The sequence below is a fragment of the Schistocerca piceifrons genome, chromosome 3, assembly GCF_021461385.2.
Source record: "Schistocerca piceifrons isolate TAMUIC-IGC-003096 chromosome 3, iqSchPice1.1, whole genome shotgun sequence".
Lineage (NCBI taxonomy): Eukaryota > Metazoa > Arthropoda > Insecta > Orthoptera > Acrididae > Schistocerca > Schistocerca piceifrons.
The window spans coordinates 371,808,961-371,827,242 of NC_060140.1; the positions used below are offsets into that span (position 1 = coordinate 371,808,961).

Sequence of the window (18,282 nt, forward strand, 5' to 3'; positions counted from 1 at the left end):
TCTTGTACACCATTCCACTCTTTTTAGAAACCCCATTTCTTGAATGTGAATTCTATTTTCTTGTTGTCTACTGTTGATAAACATATAATTGATGCGTCTGAGTGTTCTTACAAAGCTATATTATCTTTTTATGATTAGTGAACACAAGGAAAGTGCGGTTATAGTAGCCCATTGTGGAGAAGTGACAGGGAGTGTGGTATGGAGAGGGGAGATAGAATAGGGATAAGGTGTGATGTAACATGATGGATGAGAGCAAGATACAGCATAAATAAATAAATAATCATATCTTTTCCATCACTTCCTCCCTCTCCTTCAGTCTGCCACTACTTTGATTTATTGAATGTCTTTGGATGTAAATCAAATCACCATTGCCAGTTATAAAAAGAATGCAAAATTGATTTGCTGATAAAATCTGTCTTATAATTAGACTGTTAGTGGCAAACATCTTCGTTGCTTGCTAATAAATCAGTATATAAGACGATGATGAGGAGGAGGAGCATGCGTGTTTCATATAGTCCAGCAATAAATAAATAAAAGTAAATTCTATTGGGTATTTGAGGTGTACGTGCAAATGAAGGTAACTGTTAATAATGTTTACATTTGTTTTGTTCATTCATACAAGATTTTTTTGCATAAAACTACGCCATTCATTTATGATTAAGTGATAAACTGATGCAGATGTAATGCTGAAAAACATAACTTCCCCTGAAAGTTGAGTTGCAACTCCCAAATGCATTGGTTTAAAACAGGAAAATAAAATACTGTGACTGAACACTGTATATTACAAACAAAAACAGTCTTAATCTAAAGGTTAATTGCTATTTAAATTATTGCTGTGGTCTGATTCATGTGAGCGGAGAGGGGATTAGTAAGTAACAACAATGAGATGGTCTTGTACCTCCTATCCTTGTCATGCTTAATATCTAATGATCTTAATATACTGTTTCCTGGAATTTTATTATAATGGCTTCTACATTACGTGATTATCTCTGTTCACATGTCTGCACCAACTGATGTCATTCAGAGTATCGTTGGGTCAGGTAAAATGTTGTTACTGCTGTTTGCTTTCATGTGATACGTGAGTAGGTGTGAGATTTATGAGGCATAGGTAGAGAATTTGCACAAATTAAGGACCAGTTAAGCATGATAGAAGACAGTAGTCAAATAATAATATGTTGACTGCTGCGCATGCATATCAATTGATGTTTCATATCAGGCCAGGCTATGGCATCTGGCATGAGGCTCTACTGTGGCCGCTGGCAGTCATCGTGTTAAATATTTCTACACTTATTTCTGGTGATAAATTCTTTATAATAACTGCTCACAAAACTAAGACAATAGTGGAGTTGACCAGTATTTTTATTTATTTGAAGTAAATATCTCTTGTTTCTTGTAGAGGAAACATATGGGAATCTGAAATTCAAAACCAGAGAAGAAAATTTATTTGAGGCAGATGGGGGAAGTGGAGTTTCTCTAATTTTGGATCATGAGGCTGACACATTGTGTATCAGTGAAAACGTAAATTGGATTGTGTATCATTACAATAGTTATTGTATAAAAAATGCTATTTGCCTGCCTGTCGCGCGCGCACCCCCCCCCCCCCCCCCCCTCTCTCTCTCTCTCTCTCTCTCTCTCTCTCTCTCTCTCTCTCTCTCACACACACACACACACACACACACACACAACAAATTATTTCCCCTTTCTAAACATGATTAAACAGTTGTCAAATTGTGTTTCCACTATATTAACGTATTTGAAAGGAAGTACATCAATATTAATAACTTCATATCATGCAATTACAATGAAATCCAGACCATTAGCTGCTCACAGGCTTTGATAAATATAAATGGGGACAGTTGGAAATGTGTGCCCCGACTGGGACTCGAACCCAGAATCTCCTGCTTACATGGCAGATGCTCTATCCGGCTGAGCCACCGAGGACACAGAGGATAGTGCAACTGCAGGGACCTATCTCTGGCACGTACCCTGTGAGACCCACATTTCTAACTTACTGTCCACACTCCACATATGTAGTGCTCCATGTCCAAAAGAACAGATACCATCTTCATGTAGGTAGGCTTACTGACCAATGATCATCTTCAGTGCAGATGCACTCACATTGCTCAAACTCTTAAGGGAATCGGTACATTGACTACCACAACTAATGAGTATAGTGGGCAGGAGCACTACAAATGTAGTGTGTGGACAGTAAGTTGGAAATGTGGGTCTCACGGGGAGTGTGCCAGAGATAAGTCCCTGCAGTCGCACGATCCTCTTTGTCCTTGGTGGCTCAGTCAGAGGAGATCCCGGGTTCGAGTCTTGGTCGGAGAGCACATTTTCAACTGTCCCCGTTGATATTTATTAACACCTGTAAGCAGCTAATGGTCTGGATTTCACTGTAATTTCATTCTTAGAGAGCTGCAAGAGCTCCATTCCTGTCATATTTTGAACAAGTGGCGCTCTGCAGCTTGCAAATATTGGAAATATTTGGATGTCTTGCCAATGACAATTACGTAATGACTTTTTATCTGTACTGCACTCAGAAACTTCTTTGCATGTTTCTGCACAAGTGGTGAACTGCAAGAAAATTTTACAACAAAGAAAGCAGAACAATGCAGCACCCACCTCACACATTGAAAACATGAATAAATGGCATAAGACCTGAACAGCACATTTGAAAAAGAGGAATCATTTCCTGAAACATGACATGTACATAATATCCAAAAGAAATAAGCTGGTCAAAAAAATCTTTTGCATATGCCAAGTAACCAATCTATAAGATTCTGCTGATGAGTGGTACGCACCCAATACCAGCCTGGCAATAAATAAATTATCGCAACTGTGTTGCTTATATATATTTTCAATTTCAGTTCAGTACATTTTGTGTGCTGGTCACAGTTCACTACGGATATTTTCAATATCTCACGATGTACCTTCCACTGACCTAACAGTGAAATTGATATGACATTTCATGTATTTTTAATGTTTGGTATTGTTTTCTGGCATTCTTTCCAAAGTACTTTATGAGCAATTGCAAAATTAACTAAACATGGACAAGGCTTTTGCACCTGTAAATGATAAAAAACTGAATGACTTATTACAACAAATGCTTAGCACTGGCATTTATAAGAAGTTTCACATACATGTGAAGAGCTGTTAAATAATATGAAAGAAATATCTAGTAGGAATTCATGGTGTCAGATATTTCTACAGATGGCTGACTTGATTTTTCAAGTGCAGAGGTTCTTGTTAGAGACTCAATAAAGTTCAGGTTTCACTGGAGCCAGAAAAACTTAGAGATTAGTATACACAGAAAATGTAGGTAATGCAACAGTTTTAATTCCATAGTATTTATTTACACAAATTTTATATACAAACAAAATAAATTCATCTGTGCTGAGGTATTATACTTTTGTTGATTCTAGTTGATGAATACTGAAAGATCATCACTGTGAAAGAGCATTAGGTTACCCTGTGCAAGTGTTATAAAAAGGAACACTTTTTTTCAACAACAGTATTTTCAGTCTGAATTGAGTAATAAAGCACACCTCATACCATGTTTAATATAAAACGTCTATATACATATATGCTTACAAAATGTAACAACAAGGAATGTATACACAAAAATAGGCAACAGTTAAAGAATACTGCAGTTATAATCTTAGGATCTGTTTCATGTTACAACTTGTTGAATTGCTGTTCATAATTTAGAAAAATATAAACCCAGTTGTTATTTATATTTGCTTTTAAAAAAAAAAAACACATATTTTTACATTTTATCGTGACTATTCGGTACACAGAAGGTGCGGATAAAACACCTTCAGTCACATTTTTCTCGTGTTTTATTATCAAATTACACAGTGTTTCATGTTCATCCTGACCTCAAAAGGTTAAAAAGGTTCTTCCATGTTTTTTTTAATAAAGTTTTTGACCGGTTTTTTTCCCCACTGTTTCCACACTCGGTCCACGAAATACAAGCTTTCTCATAACAGGAAAATGCATTTCACCTCACTCAAGACCAAATGTAGATGATGTGTTAGACAGTTTGCACCTGACGATGGACCCACAGAGTCAGAAATGCATAATGTAGTTTAATAATAATACATAACGAAAAAATTGTGACTGTAGACATTTTTATTAAGACTTTCTGTGAATTTTTGTTTTGTATATGGACTACTACTGAATGAGAAATTGTCATTACTTTAGAATTTACTTAGATTCCCCAAGTAAATGGCTGCAGGTGACAAAATACAAATTATTGACATAACTCGACTGACTTCAGTCTGTGCATATCAGGCAGTTTATAACCACACATTAAAAGCAACAAACTGCAATTTCTACAAGTCATAATAAACAGAAATTAAGTCTTATGTCTTAGTTCATAAAATACTGAATGTTTAAAATCCTTACATACAAAAATAAATAAATAAATAAAATTTGGCAGATATATCACTGATGCAAATGATTGAGACAGTTTGAGATGGTTTCAGTTCTTGATGTATAAAACATTGGCAAGCCTTTTTATTTTAATCTGATGCTACAAAACTTGTTACACCTAACTATTTTATGAGAAACATGATTGTCCTACATAATTGAGCACTGTTAATGCCATGCATCTGATGCTGTTTAATAGCTTGTAGGTTTTCATTTTTAAAGACTGCAGCATCAATGTAAATTTAATAGAGAGCAGTGCATTCCTGTCATGTAACAAAACCAATGAGGCTGCATGCAATCAGGGACATCTAATAAAATCTTTATCAACACATTTCTTTATATGGTGAGAAACATACAGCATTAAAAATCTACTCATACTATAGTTTTACATACCTAATATTGCACAACAACCTGAGACCATAAGTATTTGTACATTCCTTGCAAATTGTGAGCTTTTGAGGAAAATATTGACAGATAATAAAATATCAAACTCATTGTTTTCCTCTTGTAGAATATCAAAATATTTCCAAAAATATAAGTTGTTCTTTGAAAAGTGAAAAAAATATGTTGGTGTCTGGTTCAGGCACAGAATATTTAAATCGCTGTGTTAATGTACTCTGGCTTCCACAGCTGATTCATAAAAAAATTATCCACTAGGGCAATATCATGCTCTCTGTCCTTGAGTATTGTCACATCAACTTCTGTCGTGTTACGTGGGATAGTCATATCTACAGGTTCGTCAGCAGACTGCAAAGGCAGCTTATTTGTAGTAAAGACATCATGGGGATGCCTTTTGTGTTGCACATGGGGATTTGCTTTTGTGCCCATAACTTCCACAATCAGCTTCTCACGCTGTAGTCTAACTCGTTTCTCAGTGATGACAAATATATTCATAAACGCTTTTTGGCAGACTTCTATTAATCTCGCACCAGCTGGACTTGTTCCTGTAACCCAACAGACTTTGGTGGATACAGGTTTAAAAACAAAGTTTAAGATTTATTATTTGTGTGAGTACTTACCAGGCCCAATATGCATATCGCTCTTCGAAAGTAAAGGAACCCGATATTTGCAGCTTACTCTGCGTTTTGCTCTCTTCAATGGTTTATTGTCAGGTGATCGCTTTTGTACAGCCCGTGCTTTAATGTGAGCTCGTAGAAATTCGTTCTGTCTAATTTGGTCTCCAAGTTTGTAAAACTCCGAAAACAGTTTCATTCGGTCTTCAGTCGATATTTTTTCATTGCAGCGCTGAGGGCAGCTGCAAAGCACATCTGTAAAATGTTAAAAGCAAGCACACGTATTGCAGATACGCCAAAATGAGACTTATTTGCTAAAGAATGAAAAATGTTGTATTGTCACGACCTACAGAGAATTGGTAAAATCATGAATTGCGCAAGGTCAACCGTAAATGTCAAATATGTAATCATGTTAAAATCTATTTTAACATCAACTCGTGTGCATTAAAAAGTTAAGCATAATATATTATGGTGAAGAATATAAAACTCGCAAATAAAACAGAATTAAATTGAGACTGAATATTCCATTCACGGCATTGTGTCAAATAAATAATTACCTGGCTGGATTTTAGCTGGCACGAGTCGACCAGATCGGGATATATATTCTTTACCGAAGTCACGTAGTTTCTTTTGTAGTTCGCGATCTTCTTCTGCAGTTAATTTAGATTCAGCACTGTTTTCCGCAAACATTCCGCCCGTCGCCATCTTTACATTTCCGCTATGACTGTGGGGGAAATGTCCAAAACAATGTCAGCGATATAGAAGTGTGAGCTATCTGACGGGCAATGCGAAAACTTGGAAAGCATCATACGCGATATGGGTAACGGCGTTGGAAGTAGTCTACGAAGTCGCTCAAAGATAGCGCTAGCGGTTCCCACCAACCGAGGAGGTTATTCTAACGCGTCCTTCACACAGTAGGTGGCTCTGGGTTTGCTGCGGTGCAGCAGGCAACTGTTGCTACTGGTCATTGTGATCAGTGGAAGCTTATTATTAAATGCATCTTGATTCTACAAACCTTTGGACGATACAGATTTTGTCGTTGTCTTTCTTGTAATGTATTTTGTGAAGGAAAGATACTTTTTTGCCCCTATGAGCAGAATTTTAAACGATAGAACAGAAATGCTGCGATAAAAGAAGGCGTATCGATACTACAAGTGCACATTTGTTCAGCTCGCGAGTGATAGAGGGAGGATGCTAAGTTCACCGGACTTGGATACGATGTGACGTCTTTATGACGTATACACGCTACATCGAAAACGATAGAAACCGTATATCGACTGTTCGACTTTTGTGAACTTTCGAGAGATTGTGACAGGGTAGCGCTGTGCTCTGCGCCATTCGTTTAAATGTGTTTTGCGTTCCTTGCGTTTAAATCGTGTATTGCACTGTGTTTGTGTCCTGTGCGTTGTTTTTCGTTTGCTTGTCTCTAATTATGTGTTCAGCATTCGAGAGACTACTGAGAGAAAAGCTTACCACCATGGAATGCTTTGACACTGCATTCAATCATTTCATACGTCAATCAGTACTAGACACTAACCTTTGGTTAAGATTACATTGAGAAATCCACTTCCCCTCGTATTTCATCCCCGGTCGACGATTTTTCTTCAACAATGCCTCATATTTTTCTTTTTAAGTTCGAAATTCAATCATTCTACACATCAGTCATTACTGGACACTAAGGTACCGGTCTCTGCGGTCCGAGTGTAAAATTACGTGGAATTATAGTCGATAAAACACTATCTTGGGATGGACATATAAATTACTTACCTAACAAACTTGCACGAGTTCTCTTTCAGCTATATAAATTAAGAAAAAAAAGTCAGCAAGAGTATGCTGCTACAATCTAATATGTACTGACAAGACCAATTGTATGAAACCATGCTAAAATATTGATAATAAACAAATATTATTTTCGGCGTAAGCATTCAATACAACAATCACACAATCTAATCTAGTCGGGACATAAGAAGACTTCACTTTTTTACGTGGTGTTTTCAAGGCCACGGTCAGGAATATTTCTATTAATATCCAGCTCTTTTATTTTGGCGAAAGACATATACGCCGGCCGAAGTGGCCGTGCGGTTAAAGGCGCTGTAGTCTGGAACCGCAAGACCCCTACGGTCGCAGGTTCGAATCCTGCCTCGGGCATGGATGTTTGTGATGTCTTTAGGTTAGTTAGGTTTAATTAGTTCTAAGTTCTAGGGGACTAATGACCTCAGCAGTTGAGTCCCATAGTGCTCAGAGCCATTTGAACCATTTTTGAAAGACATATACGCTGCCACACTGAGCTGTTTTCAGAATCGCACGTGTCAAAACAAACCACTAGCTGACGACAGTTTAGAATCTCGAACGTTCGTAAAAGTCGATAGGTGCGTTAATCGTCTAAAGCGTGTATACGTCATAATGACGTCACATCATATCCAGGTTGGGTGAACTCAGCATCCTCCGTGATAGAGATGTACCAGTACGTCTGTTATCAGTGATGGTTACAAAGAAAAAAAAACACCTAAATTAATAAAATCTTCTGCATTGCCCATCAGTGGAACGCTGTATTTTAGTACGATTTAACAGCACGCATTACGCAATATAGTATTAGCAGACGTAACAGTTAAATGATGCCATACTTAGGACCCTCTTACGAATTATGTCGTTTTCATAGAACACCTGTTGTTTATAATCAGCCACTAGATATTATAATGCACATTCATTGCGCCCTTCGTTGACTGTAAAATGTTTCGTTGAGAGAAGTTTCTTTTTCTTGTGTGCCCATGAAAGGAATCGAGAATTACAAATTTGTTCTTACCTTACCTTTTGATTACGCTAAAATGAGAGGGATCGTATTTTCCTTCAGCAAGAGAATGAAGAGAGACGTTTTAACGACAGCCCTGCATTGTGATAACTGTGATCCCGTTGTAATGTTTGTAGCGCTAGTCTTGTGGGTGATTTTCAGCTTCCTGTCATAACTATAGTAATCGTGAGATCTTTTATTACTGGTCTATCTTTCGTTAAATGTTCCAGGTGGGTGTGTTCCGCAACACTACAGACTTCCTTTAAAAAAATCTGAATATGTAGACTAATAAGCCTTACCAGCTTAGAACTTTTAAGTCGGGTCGTCGTCATTGCACATTCCGGAACAAATGGTCGAGGTCAAAATTCAATAGCTCTTGAAGTAGCTGTAAAATTTCATTTTTTTAATTGGTAAAAAGTTGTCTCCCAGAATTTTTTTCTTAATTCACCCAGTGCTACAAAGATCAATTCAGTGCATCAAAATCACCAATTCCTTTGTTTAAGAAACTTTTGTTCAAGTTTTAATGATGCACATATTTTTCGGAAATCCACGTTTGAAAAATACAGAAACGGCGACAACTTACATTCAATATATATGAGTTTGTTTCATGTTTCGGAAATGTAAACGGTTTTAACATTGTGAAATTAATCTTTTCTTTTCAATAAAGGGGTCTTCCCAGTAGAAGCAGTAAGTTTCCTGATTGAACAAAACTGTATTCTTTCGTTCTCCTTTTTCCAGAACGTGGTTTCGCAAGGGAGCTTTGGCATAGTATGTATTTACATTTACTCGAATGCAACGCTCCAAGAATATAGAATTTGACCGTCGTACTTTCTCCTTTTTTTTCTCGATTGTTTCGTGTCGAGATAGTAATAAATTTACTTTCGAGAGCTACGTTGCAGATGTAGAAAACAAGAAAAGTAGGATTTCAGGTAAAATGCTAAAATCTGTGAAAATGAGAAAACAAGCGCATAATGGCTCACGTGTTCCAATCAAGAGAATGCCCGCTTATTAGTGGACGGTTTTCATATCTAGGCAAAGGGAAACAGCTAGCTCGTGGGGCGCCATTAGACGTAAACATCAGAAGGAAACAATTGAAGCAATCAATTGCGATGGATGTGCTGTAGAAGAAGGCTGTACTAGACACTATGGATTGCTTAAGTTCCCCAGTCGAATGTGGCTATCGTAGTTCATACACTCCTGGAAATGGAAAAAAAGAACACATTGACGCCGGTGTGTCAGACCCACCATACTTGCTCCGGACACTGCGAGAGGGCTGTACAAGCAATGATCACACGCACGGCACAGCGGACACACCAGGAACCGCGGTGTTGGCCGTCGAATGGCGTTAGCTGCGCAGCATTTGTGCACCGCCGCGTGAATGGAGGGACGAATGGAGACGTGTCGTCTTCAGCGATGAGAGTCGCTTCTGCCTTGGTGCCAATGATGGTCGTATGCGTGTTTGGCGCCGTGCAGGTGAGCGCCACAATCAGGACTGCATACGACCGAGGCACACAGGGCCAACACCCGGCATCATGGTGTGGGGAGCGATCTCCTACACTGGCCGTACACCACTGGTGATCGTCGAGGGGACACTGAATAGTGCACGGTACATCCAAACCGTCATCGAACCCATCGTTCTACCATTCCTAGACCGGCAAGGGAACTTGCTGTTCCAACAGGACAATGCACGTCCGCATGTATCCCGTGCCACCCAACGTGCTCTAGAAGGTGTAAGTCAACTACCCTGGCCAGCAAGATCTCCGGATCTGTCCCCCATTGAGCATGTTTGGGACTGGATGAAGCGTCGTCTCACGCGGTCTGCACGTCCAGCACGAACGCTGGTCCAACTGAGGCGCCAGGTGGAAATGGCATGGCAAGCCGTTCCACAGGACTACATCCAGCATCTCTACGATCGTCTCCATGGGAGAATAGCAGCCTGCATTGCTGCGAAAGGTGGATATACACTGTACTAGTGCCGACATTGTGCATGCTCTGTTGCCTGTGTCTATGTGCCTGTGGTTCTGTCAGTGTGATCATGTGATGTATCTGACCCCAGGAATGTGTCAATAAAGTTTCCCCTTCCTGGGACAATGAATTCACGGTGTTCTTATTTCAATTTCCAGGGGTGTAGTATGTCTTGGCTGCCGCCAAAAGTTTAAGAAGTTTCGTGCTGATGGTGACTGTCATTCTCGCAAGATATCTTAAGATTTACTCTTCGCCTGCAGAGGTAGGTTTGTTTTTCATTCATGAGACGTCGAAATTTTCCACTATTTCCTTCGCGGCGTCTTAAGTTTAAAAAAAAAAAAACTGAGGGATCTGAGTCGGTAGGTTATTAATTCATTTTGTGTTATTTTAACAGATAGCATGTTGTCGAAGAAACTATTCTGTTGCGCTAGAATTGCAACTTCCTGCAGCGTCTTATCACGTCAGGGAATTGAGAATTACACGGGATAGCCTGTGTACGACGCGTAACGTAATGCAAGATCACCTATACTGAATTAAGATGATTCTTTCAACACTGGTTCAAATGGCTCTGAGCACTATGGGACTTTACATCTGAGGTCATCAGTCTCAACACTGGTAATGCTTTAGAAAGTTCTACGAAGAACATGTCATATTTAGTGACACTAGAGTTCATTGGTCAACGGATTTTAACGTTTGATACATACTGAAATGGATTACGGTATCACGTATTTATTTTACGGTGGAGGAATCTTTTTGACGCCGGTAATATTCTAGCCAGTGAAATGCTCACGTCACTTGACTGCACAGCTTAATTTTCCCTACCCACAACCTTTGTATTTTACGTTACTTGACAAACTGCACTTTGCGGCGCCAGGTAAATGTGGAGTCTCTTAATATTTTGTTGTTAGTTTTGCCACCTCTGATGATGATGGTTGGAATATTACACTTTCGTAATTTTTATTGCTGTAATATCTCTCTCTCTCTTTTCCTGTTCATACTAGATCTGAACCTGATCTGCAGCGCAACCAGAAGTCGGTAATAAAGTAAATGGTCCAGACGGTATTTGTTTATTTATTAGTTCTGTAGTTCTGAAATAGTCGTGACGCGAGATAGAAGGCTTAAAATAATATATTTCTTGACTCCTAATTTAGCGCTGTAGTACATTAGCAAGTTGCCTTTGTAGAGCAGGCTAATCTCAAACGAATGTACCTCGGGAACACGTTCTTGTAGCACTGTTAGATGCCAAAGACTGACATTGGGTTGCATTCCATCTCTTCACGTTTAAATATTTTTCTTATAAAGTCATGGACAGCATTTTGCTAAAAAGATGAATTTGTTCATCTTAATTTAACATCAAGTAATAATAAAACTACATTTTTACAGAGCATTCAGTATACTGAGAAATTCGTAACACCCATCAGTACTGCTCGACTATTGTTTTCTTAAATTTGTTTTTCAGCATTAAAAGGATCGTCATTTAATCTGAACCTTTGAGAAATCGCCCTAACCTTTAAGCCTGCCGAATGAAATGGTGCTTGAATTGCATTGGTTATATTCTGACATGCGTATTCAGAGCTTACCTTGAAACTTTTGAGGTTATTGCTTATGTGTCAGAAGTAGAGGAGGAAAAACGATATTAGATCACATGCATCATGGAATTGATTCTATGACACGCAGCTACCGTATTATGTTAAGGTCCTTCTTCAGATAAAGTTTTAATTACTTAACGAAAATGTATCGTCCCCATAAGAACGTACGCAATATAAGCATAACTTTAGAACTGATACGTACAGACTTTGAATACAAATTGGAAGGCGGGAGAACAAACTTTCAGTGCGTCACATCAAATAACATGCGATCAGAGATACCGGACGTCGGCTTAGATCCGTGTTGTAATGATGTGGCGTCATAAAGCGCAAACAGAATACTGACATTTATATTCCTTTTATATAATTATTGGAAGGTAATAAGGTGAGAGAAAGCTGTCAACTACGCGTAGCGTGCTCAGACAGTTACCCATCCAAGGACCGGTGCTCTACACCTACAGCAGTACACTGCGAGCCACCCGAAGGTGTGTGGCGGAGTGTATTTCTGGTACCACTGTCTGATTTTCCCCTCCCACTTTCCCTGTTCCATTCGCGAATGCCACGTGGAAAGAATGAATGTCGTTAAACCTCTACTATTTTTTAGTTCTGATTTCTCGAATTTGTTTGACTCTTCCCAAAAAGTACTCTAGAAATTTCAATAATAAACCACTCCGTGATGCGTAACGCTGTCGTGCCGACGAAACGACCCTGTCACGAAACCCAGTTTTATATGGATCTTCTCTCTCTGTTCTATAAAAGCTGTGTGGTAAGGGTCTCAGATTGATGAAGAGTACTAAAAAAATAATAAAACTGGCTCTGAGCACTGTGGGACTTAACTTCTGAGGTCTTCAGTCACTTAGAACTACTTAAACCTAACTAACCTAAGGACATCACACACATCCATGCCCTAGGCAGCATTCGAACCTGCGACCATAGCGGTCACGCGGTTCCAGACTGTAGCGCCTAGAACCGCTCGGCCACTTCGGCCGACGTACAGTACTAGAGGATCGGTCATATAAGTGCCTTGTAAGCCACTTATTTAGTGGATGAATAATTACATTTCCTTAAGATTCTTCCTATGAATGCCACTCCACCAAATGCTTTTACTACTATTTATTTTATGTGGCCATTCCCCTTGAGGTTGCTCGGAATCGGTACACTCCATTTTGCTGTGATTAAGGTTGCCATCAATTTGTCATTAGTGGTGCAGTTGTACAGTAGTGGATTTCGTATCCTATGTATACGTAATACCTGATGATCAGTGGCCTGGCGGGAACAGGTGCATTCAACGACGCAAGGCCGTTGGCTTTTGGAAATTTCTGTTACGTTGGAATATTACAGTTTCATTGTGAATTGGCAAAGGCAATGAATGTGATGTTAAGAGGACAACCATAATTATTGTTAAGTGACGTATTTTGCGTATATAGGATATCTGAGTGTTTTCTGTCCGCCATTTCTGTGTCATGACACAAAGCAGACGGGTAGTATCAGTAGTCAACGTATACCGAGCGACGGAATCATGTATATTCGTTCGCGATCCTCATATTCATTGTTTTATAAAATTTGCAAGTTGGTCTCGTTTCTTTACTTGACTCACTGAACGGTTTTCTCTCATGCAGTTATGTGCACAATAAATACGTTTATAAGAAAGCATTAACCGTATAGTAAGTTGCGAATTAAAAAGTACAAATTATTTTAAATCCAACCAATTAGAGAATATCCGTAGGTAAATGCAAACACATGTATTGTATATCTTGTTTTTAGACTATCACTTCAGTGCGTCGTGGGCTGCGTATACTGTGAATGTTTCTGACACTTCAAAGTATCACTTTCATAGAATCTTCAGAGCAGCTGTCTCTCTGATATTTAAAATACTATGGCATCTTCTCAAAGACAACAAAAGCAGATAAGAGGTACATACTTCATTTTCTACCATAGCCATAGTTTCAGCCCCGTATCTCACAACCTCTCAATATAAATGATTCATCCTGTAGCTTTATGTACTTCACTAACGATCAGAAATAAGTGAAATACTCCCGATTACGATTACTTACAGAGTAGCTATGTTGTATTCACTTTTTTGGCCGTCGCCTTGGAATTATTTTATTGCCCAAGTAAAGTTCTCACCCTCTTGCCCTTGTACCCAGCTGAATCTGTTTCGTGAGGACGTTATAGAGGAAAGAGATACGATCTACTTGTAACCGTGTGGATGTAATGAGCAGATGAAGCGAGGTGCGTGCTCCTTGGTGCGAGCGAGCACTGTTGCTTGAAGTAATGCGTTGCTACGCCAGAGCGCTCAGCGACGCGACAGTATGTCGGCGTGTGCAGAATCGTTGTTTCCCGTCCTTCGATTTGCACTGTAATGGTCTGTTCAGGTAGTTTGTGATTTGTAAGTGTGCTCCGTGTGACGCCACTTTCTTTGTTCTGTGAAGCCCGCTAACTGTTTGCTATATTCAGTGGAAGCACAACTCCACTTGATATACGTTCCATGCAGCCTTCACATTGTTCGTAAGTAATGATTCAAAATATGTAAGCAAATACAGATAACATAGTAGCTGATAAGAGTTCATAACATATCGTGACCACTGACAAAAAATACAATTCTTCTGATCAATACAGAAGTTTGTTAGTACAAGGATGGTTTGATAAGTCTGGTACATTTCCAAGAAAGAATGGAACATTTTTGTTGTACGAATTGGTCAGTGTATTGATGAAGACTGAAAATAGAGCAAACATAGTTTCGTGAAATTTGAAGGGTTGGTCTGCCCTATTTACCAAACAGATTTGGATGAAGTTCACACGGACCCTGCACAATCATTGAAGGCCATTTCCTTTGGATTAATTAATTTAAACGTGGTCGGACAAGTACCAAAAAGAAGCGCGCCCCGTCCTTCCAACTGAGGTCACCACAAAGGAAACCATTGACAGAATCGATGATACGGCAACGCAAGACCGGCGAACAAAAATTCGTGATATTGCTGAGACTGTAGGCATCTCAACTGAGCGATTGCATAATAATCTTGCTCGGTGAATGGGCTAGGAAGAAGCCGAGTGAGAGGTGGACGCTGCGATTGCTCACGTGGACCAAAAGCGCAACGAGCACAACATGGCAGCAAAACGTCTGACGATGTTTAATCGCAATCCGCAAGACTTTTGTGCCGATTTATGACAGTTGATGAAACCTGGATCTGTTATCTATTATTTTATCTATTGTACACTAATGGATAAAATAATAGAACAACGCTCCCAAAGAGGATTAATATAATAATGCTATCCAATATAATAATATTACCACCCAGCATCTATACACTCACTTATCCACGAAGCCCTCCACAGAGTATTGAAACGAAAACACAAAATCATCTGTCACCAAAGCTTTCAACCACTCGCTAACAGCAATTCAAATCACTCCCCACCCACCCACAAAAAACCTCTTCAGCTCTCTCTCTCTCACACACACACACACACACACACACACACACACACACATCTATATATATATATATATATATATATATATATATATATATATATATATATATATATATATATATAGAAGTTAGTCCTGAACATATACTTCGTTAGGTTGGCAACAAGCATGTAAACAGCCCAAAGAGGAGGAAACACATAATGGAGTTGCAATATTTACGTTTTGAAAAGCAGTGTGCAGCGAAATAGTTATATCGAGTGGCAAAAGAACAATAGTGCACCACAAAAAGAAATAGAAACACGGGGAACAGTGTGAAGGAGGTCAGAACGCAAAGTTGTGCTGATATATCACTAATAAAGTGGCAGTGTGACCTCCAGACCAGATGAGAGGAAACGAAGATCAGCAAATCGTAAGTAATTACTTTTTTACATAAATGGCGACGTGACCAGCTAAGTATTCCAAAACCAACAAAACTGTATCGGTATAGATCCCACTGATGATGCCTTAGAACAAGAAAAAGGCGAAACGTGTCTGGGATAAATAAAGTGGCAGTAGGAAAACGCGGTTTTGTTAACAAAATATTTCTATGTTTGCTGCGGAGGATGCCCACGCAAAGAAACTTGCTAATTTTCGTTTTAGCGGTTCTGTTACACTTCCTTGGCGCACTCCAAAGGTTACTTCGCCTCTGGAAAACACACTCTTTCCTACATAGTAATAATTCTACCCACGAAAAATTTGAGACAGTTCTATGTTTGGTTGGATGGCCGTCTTTCGCTTTAGTTGTTGTACTTTCTATTCAATTATAGTTTTTCGTCTTAAGCGTACTGCAGTCTACGAATTTTTTACACCAGACACGTTTCGCCTTTACATACAAAACATCATCAGTGGTTGCTGGTGTTTATTGTTCCTGCTGACAAGTACCGAAGTCGACAGGAATTTCTCTTGTTAGAGGAGATTGAAGTCGAAGAAAATTTGATTGCACTTTTCCCCGTCGTAGGTGTTAGACCTTTTCGAAACTGCATATTCGATCGCGATGTTTGCGATTTTGCGTCATACTTTTGTAAAATACCGCAGGAGTTGTCATAAAGATTTTACTGTGGTTGAAATTTTTTTGCTTTCAACCTTTACTAACAGGAAAAACCTGTCGATTTCTAAACATGTAGAAAGAACAATAAACAGCAACGCATCGGGATGTATTTTGTAAATAAAAGCGAAACGTGTCTGGCATTAAACTTTGTAATTGCAGAACGCTAAAGACGGAAAAAAATAATAGTTTAACGTCAAAATATCCACGGGTGTGCTGCCGGTCTATAGTGTCCAACGGGCACAATATTTCGGCGATCATACATGTCGCCATCATCAGGTGAACTGACGGACTGCCCGTTGGACACTATAGACCGGCAGCACACCCGTGGATATTTTGACTATCAAATACGCCGGGAGAAACTCAAGAATCACAATAGTTTAACGTATTTAAGAAACTAGGCCAGGGTACTGTGTCTTTACCATTCGACTGTAAGAATATCTAGGAAAACGGAATTCATCCGCTCATCTGATTCTACTGTTCGAAAGATATTGTGTCCGAAAATAAGCCATGTTTCATGAGAGCACTGTTTTCTGAGCCCCTGCTGATTCTTTGAAATAAGCTTAATTTCCTAGAGAACCGAGGTACACTTGGTTTATGACTATTTGTGTGTTGGTTGTTCATGGCTATTTGTGTGTACAGCTATTCGAGCGAGCAAGTTGCATTGCACACTTTGAAAGGGATGAAGCGTAGGGTTATAGTTAAATGGTACTTCGTACATGAAGACAAATGTGGGAAGTAGAATAATTGCTGTCCAGATTCGAAACTGCATCCAGGCTTCCTTTCTGAATGCTGGTTGAAAATGCTTTACTCCATGCTATCTTTCATAATACACGAGATCTCAAAGACACGATGTCCTTACTGTGGAACAGTGGTGCGATCGCTGTTTCTGACTAAGGATGATTAATGAGAAAAGATATTCATCGTTGTCGTGTTGCGTGGATGATACACAGCGTAAAGCCATGTTTCGGAAAACGAAGACTTAATTGTGAAAGGCAGTGAAGGGGGAAGTGACCCAAGGTATGATGCGGTTAGTTAAACGTCCATTACCCGTACCTGCAAGACTTAAACTATAATCAAAGACACTTCCTTGTCCTGAAGTCTACGTTGCGGTCTAAGTTTTAGTCAGTTAGGAATGTGTCACAGTGACCGATTTGGCGGGTTCATTGAGTGCTTGGAGTTATTACTTACCGAAATAAAAAATAATAATATTAGCTTTAACAAGCAGTTGATAGCGAGGTCATTAGCGACGAATAAAGAAGTGCAGAACTATTTCGTAGGCAGTACGAATGAAACAGACAAAACACAATTTTCAGGCTTCTGAGGACGCAGTACCAGACATTTATTTTTCCCTCTAAGAGGGCGTACGAAACTTGTTCTTGATGACCGATACTGCAGTTAGCGAATAGAAACAAACGGTAACGTATAGAAGTTGCAAATCCAAGTAGCAGGAAACCTGCAGCTATATTGCTAATATTAAGAGTAAGTCCTCGCATTTGACCCAAATTGTGTGCAACCGAGTCACTCGGAAATGTGTGAAAGAAGCATGCGAAAGAAAAGTAGTAATTAAATTGCAAGTACACCGCGATGTAAAGTCATATGACAAGGAAGTTTCTATAGCGGGCTATCACAGTTAAGGAAAAGTAATTATCTTCAGGAAAGATAAACACTGTTTATAAAACTTGCTATTGGGCATTGAATATATAGGTGCTACAATTCTTATCACAGAGATATGGAGGGAAAACTGAATCTTCGGGAAGCCCTTATCAGCGTCCGCGAAGTATTGTGAAATTCGTTTTATTTAAGAGTGAGGGCGTCATCTATTCAACATCGTTAGGCTGACCTCTGCAAGCTTTAGCGTCATTTTCTATGGATTGATAAAGCAACCGTAGAATGGAATAAAATTAACGTCACTCTAGTTCGTCTAGCCTCGTAAACGCATTATACCTACGGGATTCAATAGAAGTGAAATAACTAGTACA

At 39.2% G+C, this 18,282-nt stretch overlaps 2 protein-coding genes and 1 non-coding gene across 5 annotated transcripts in view; 1 reads left to right on the plus strand and 2 right to left on the minus strand.

Moving 5' to 3' along the window:
- Positions 1–18,282, plus strand: part of LOC124789339 (cAMP-dependent protein kinase type I regulatory subunit) — a 266,916-nt gene that overhangs the window by 51,079 nt on the left and 197,555 nt on the right. The gene's annotated exons all lie outside the window — the stretch shown is intronic.
- Positions 1,868–1,941, minus strand: Trnat-ugu. Its single transcript has one exon. It is a non-coding gene; the product is annotated as a tRNA-Thr (tRNA).
- On the minus strand, positions 3,755–6,306 carry LOC124789341. Of its 2 annotated transcripts, none has more exons than XM_047256662.1 (3): positions 6,005–6,306; positions 5,454–5,702; positions 3,755–5,366 (listed from the first exon to the last, which is right to left on the minus strand). In XM_047256662.1, the coding sequence occupies exons 1-3, from the start codon at positions 6,150–6,152 to the stop codon at positions 5,029–5,031; spliced, it is 735 nt and encodes a 244-aa protein (XP_047112618.1). In that variant the 5' UTR covers positions 6,153–6,306; the 3' UTR covers positions 3,755–5,028. The 2 variants fall into 2 exon arrangements, with proteins under 2 accessions (XP_047112618.1, XP_047112617.1); XM_047256661.1 differs by having other exon boundaries at positions 3,755–5,378; positions 6,005–6,298.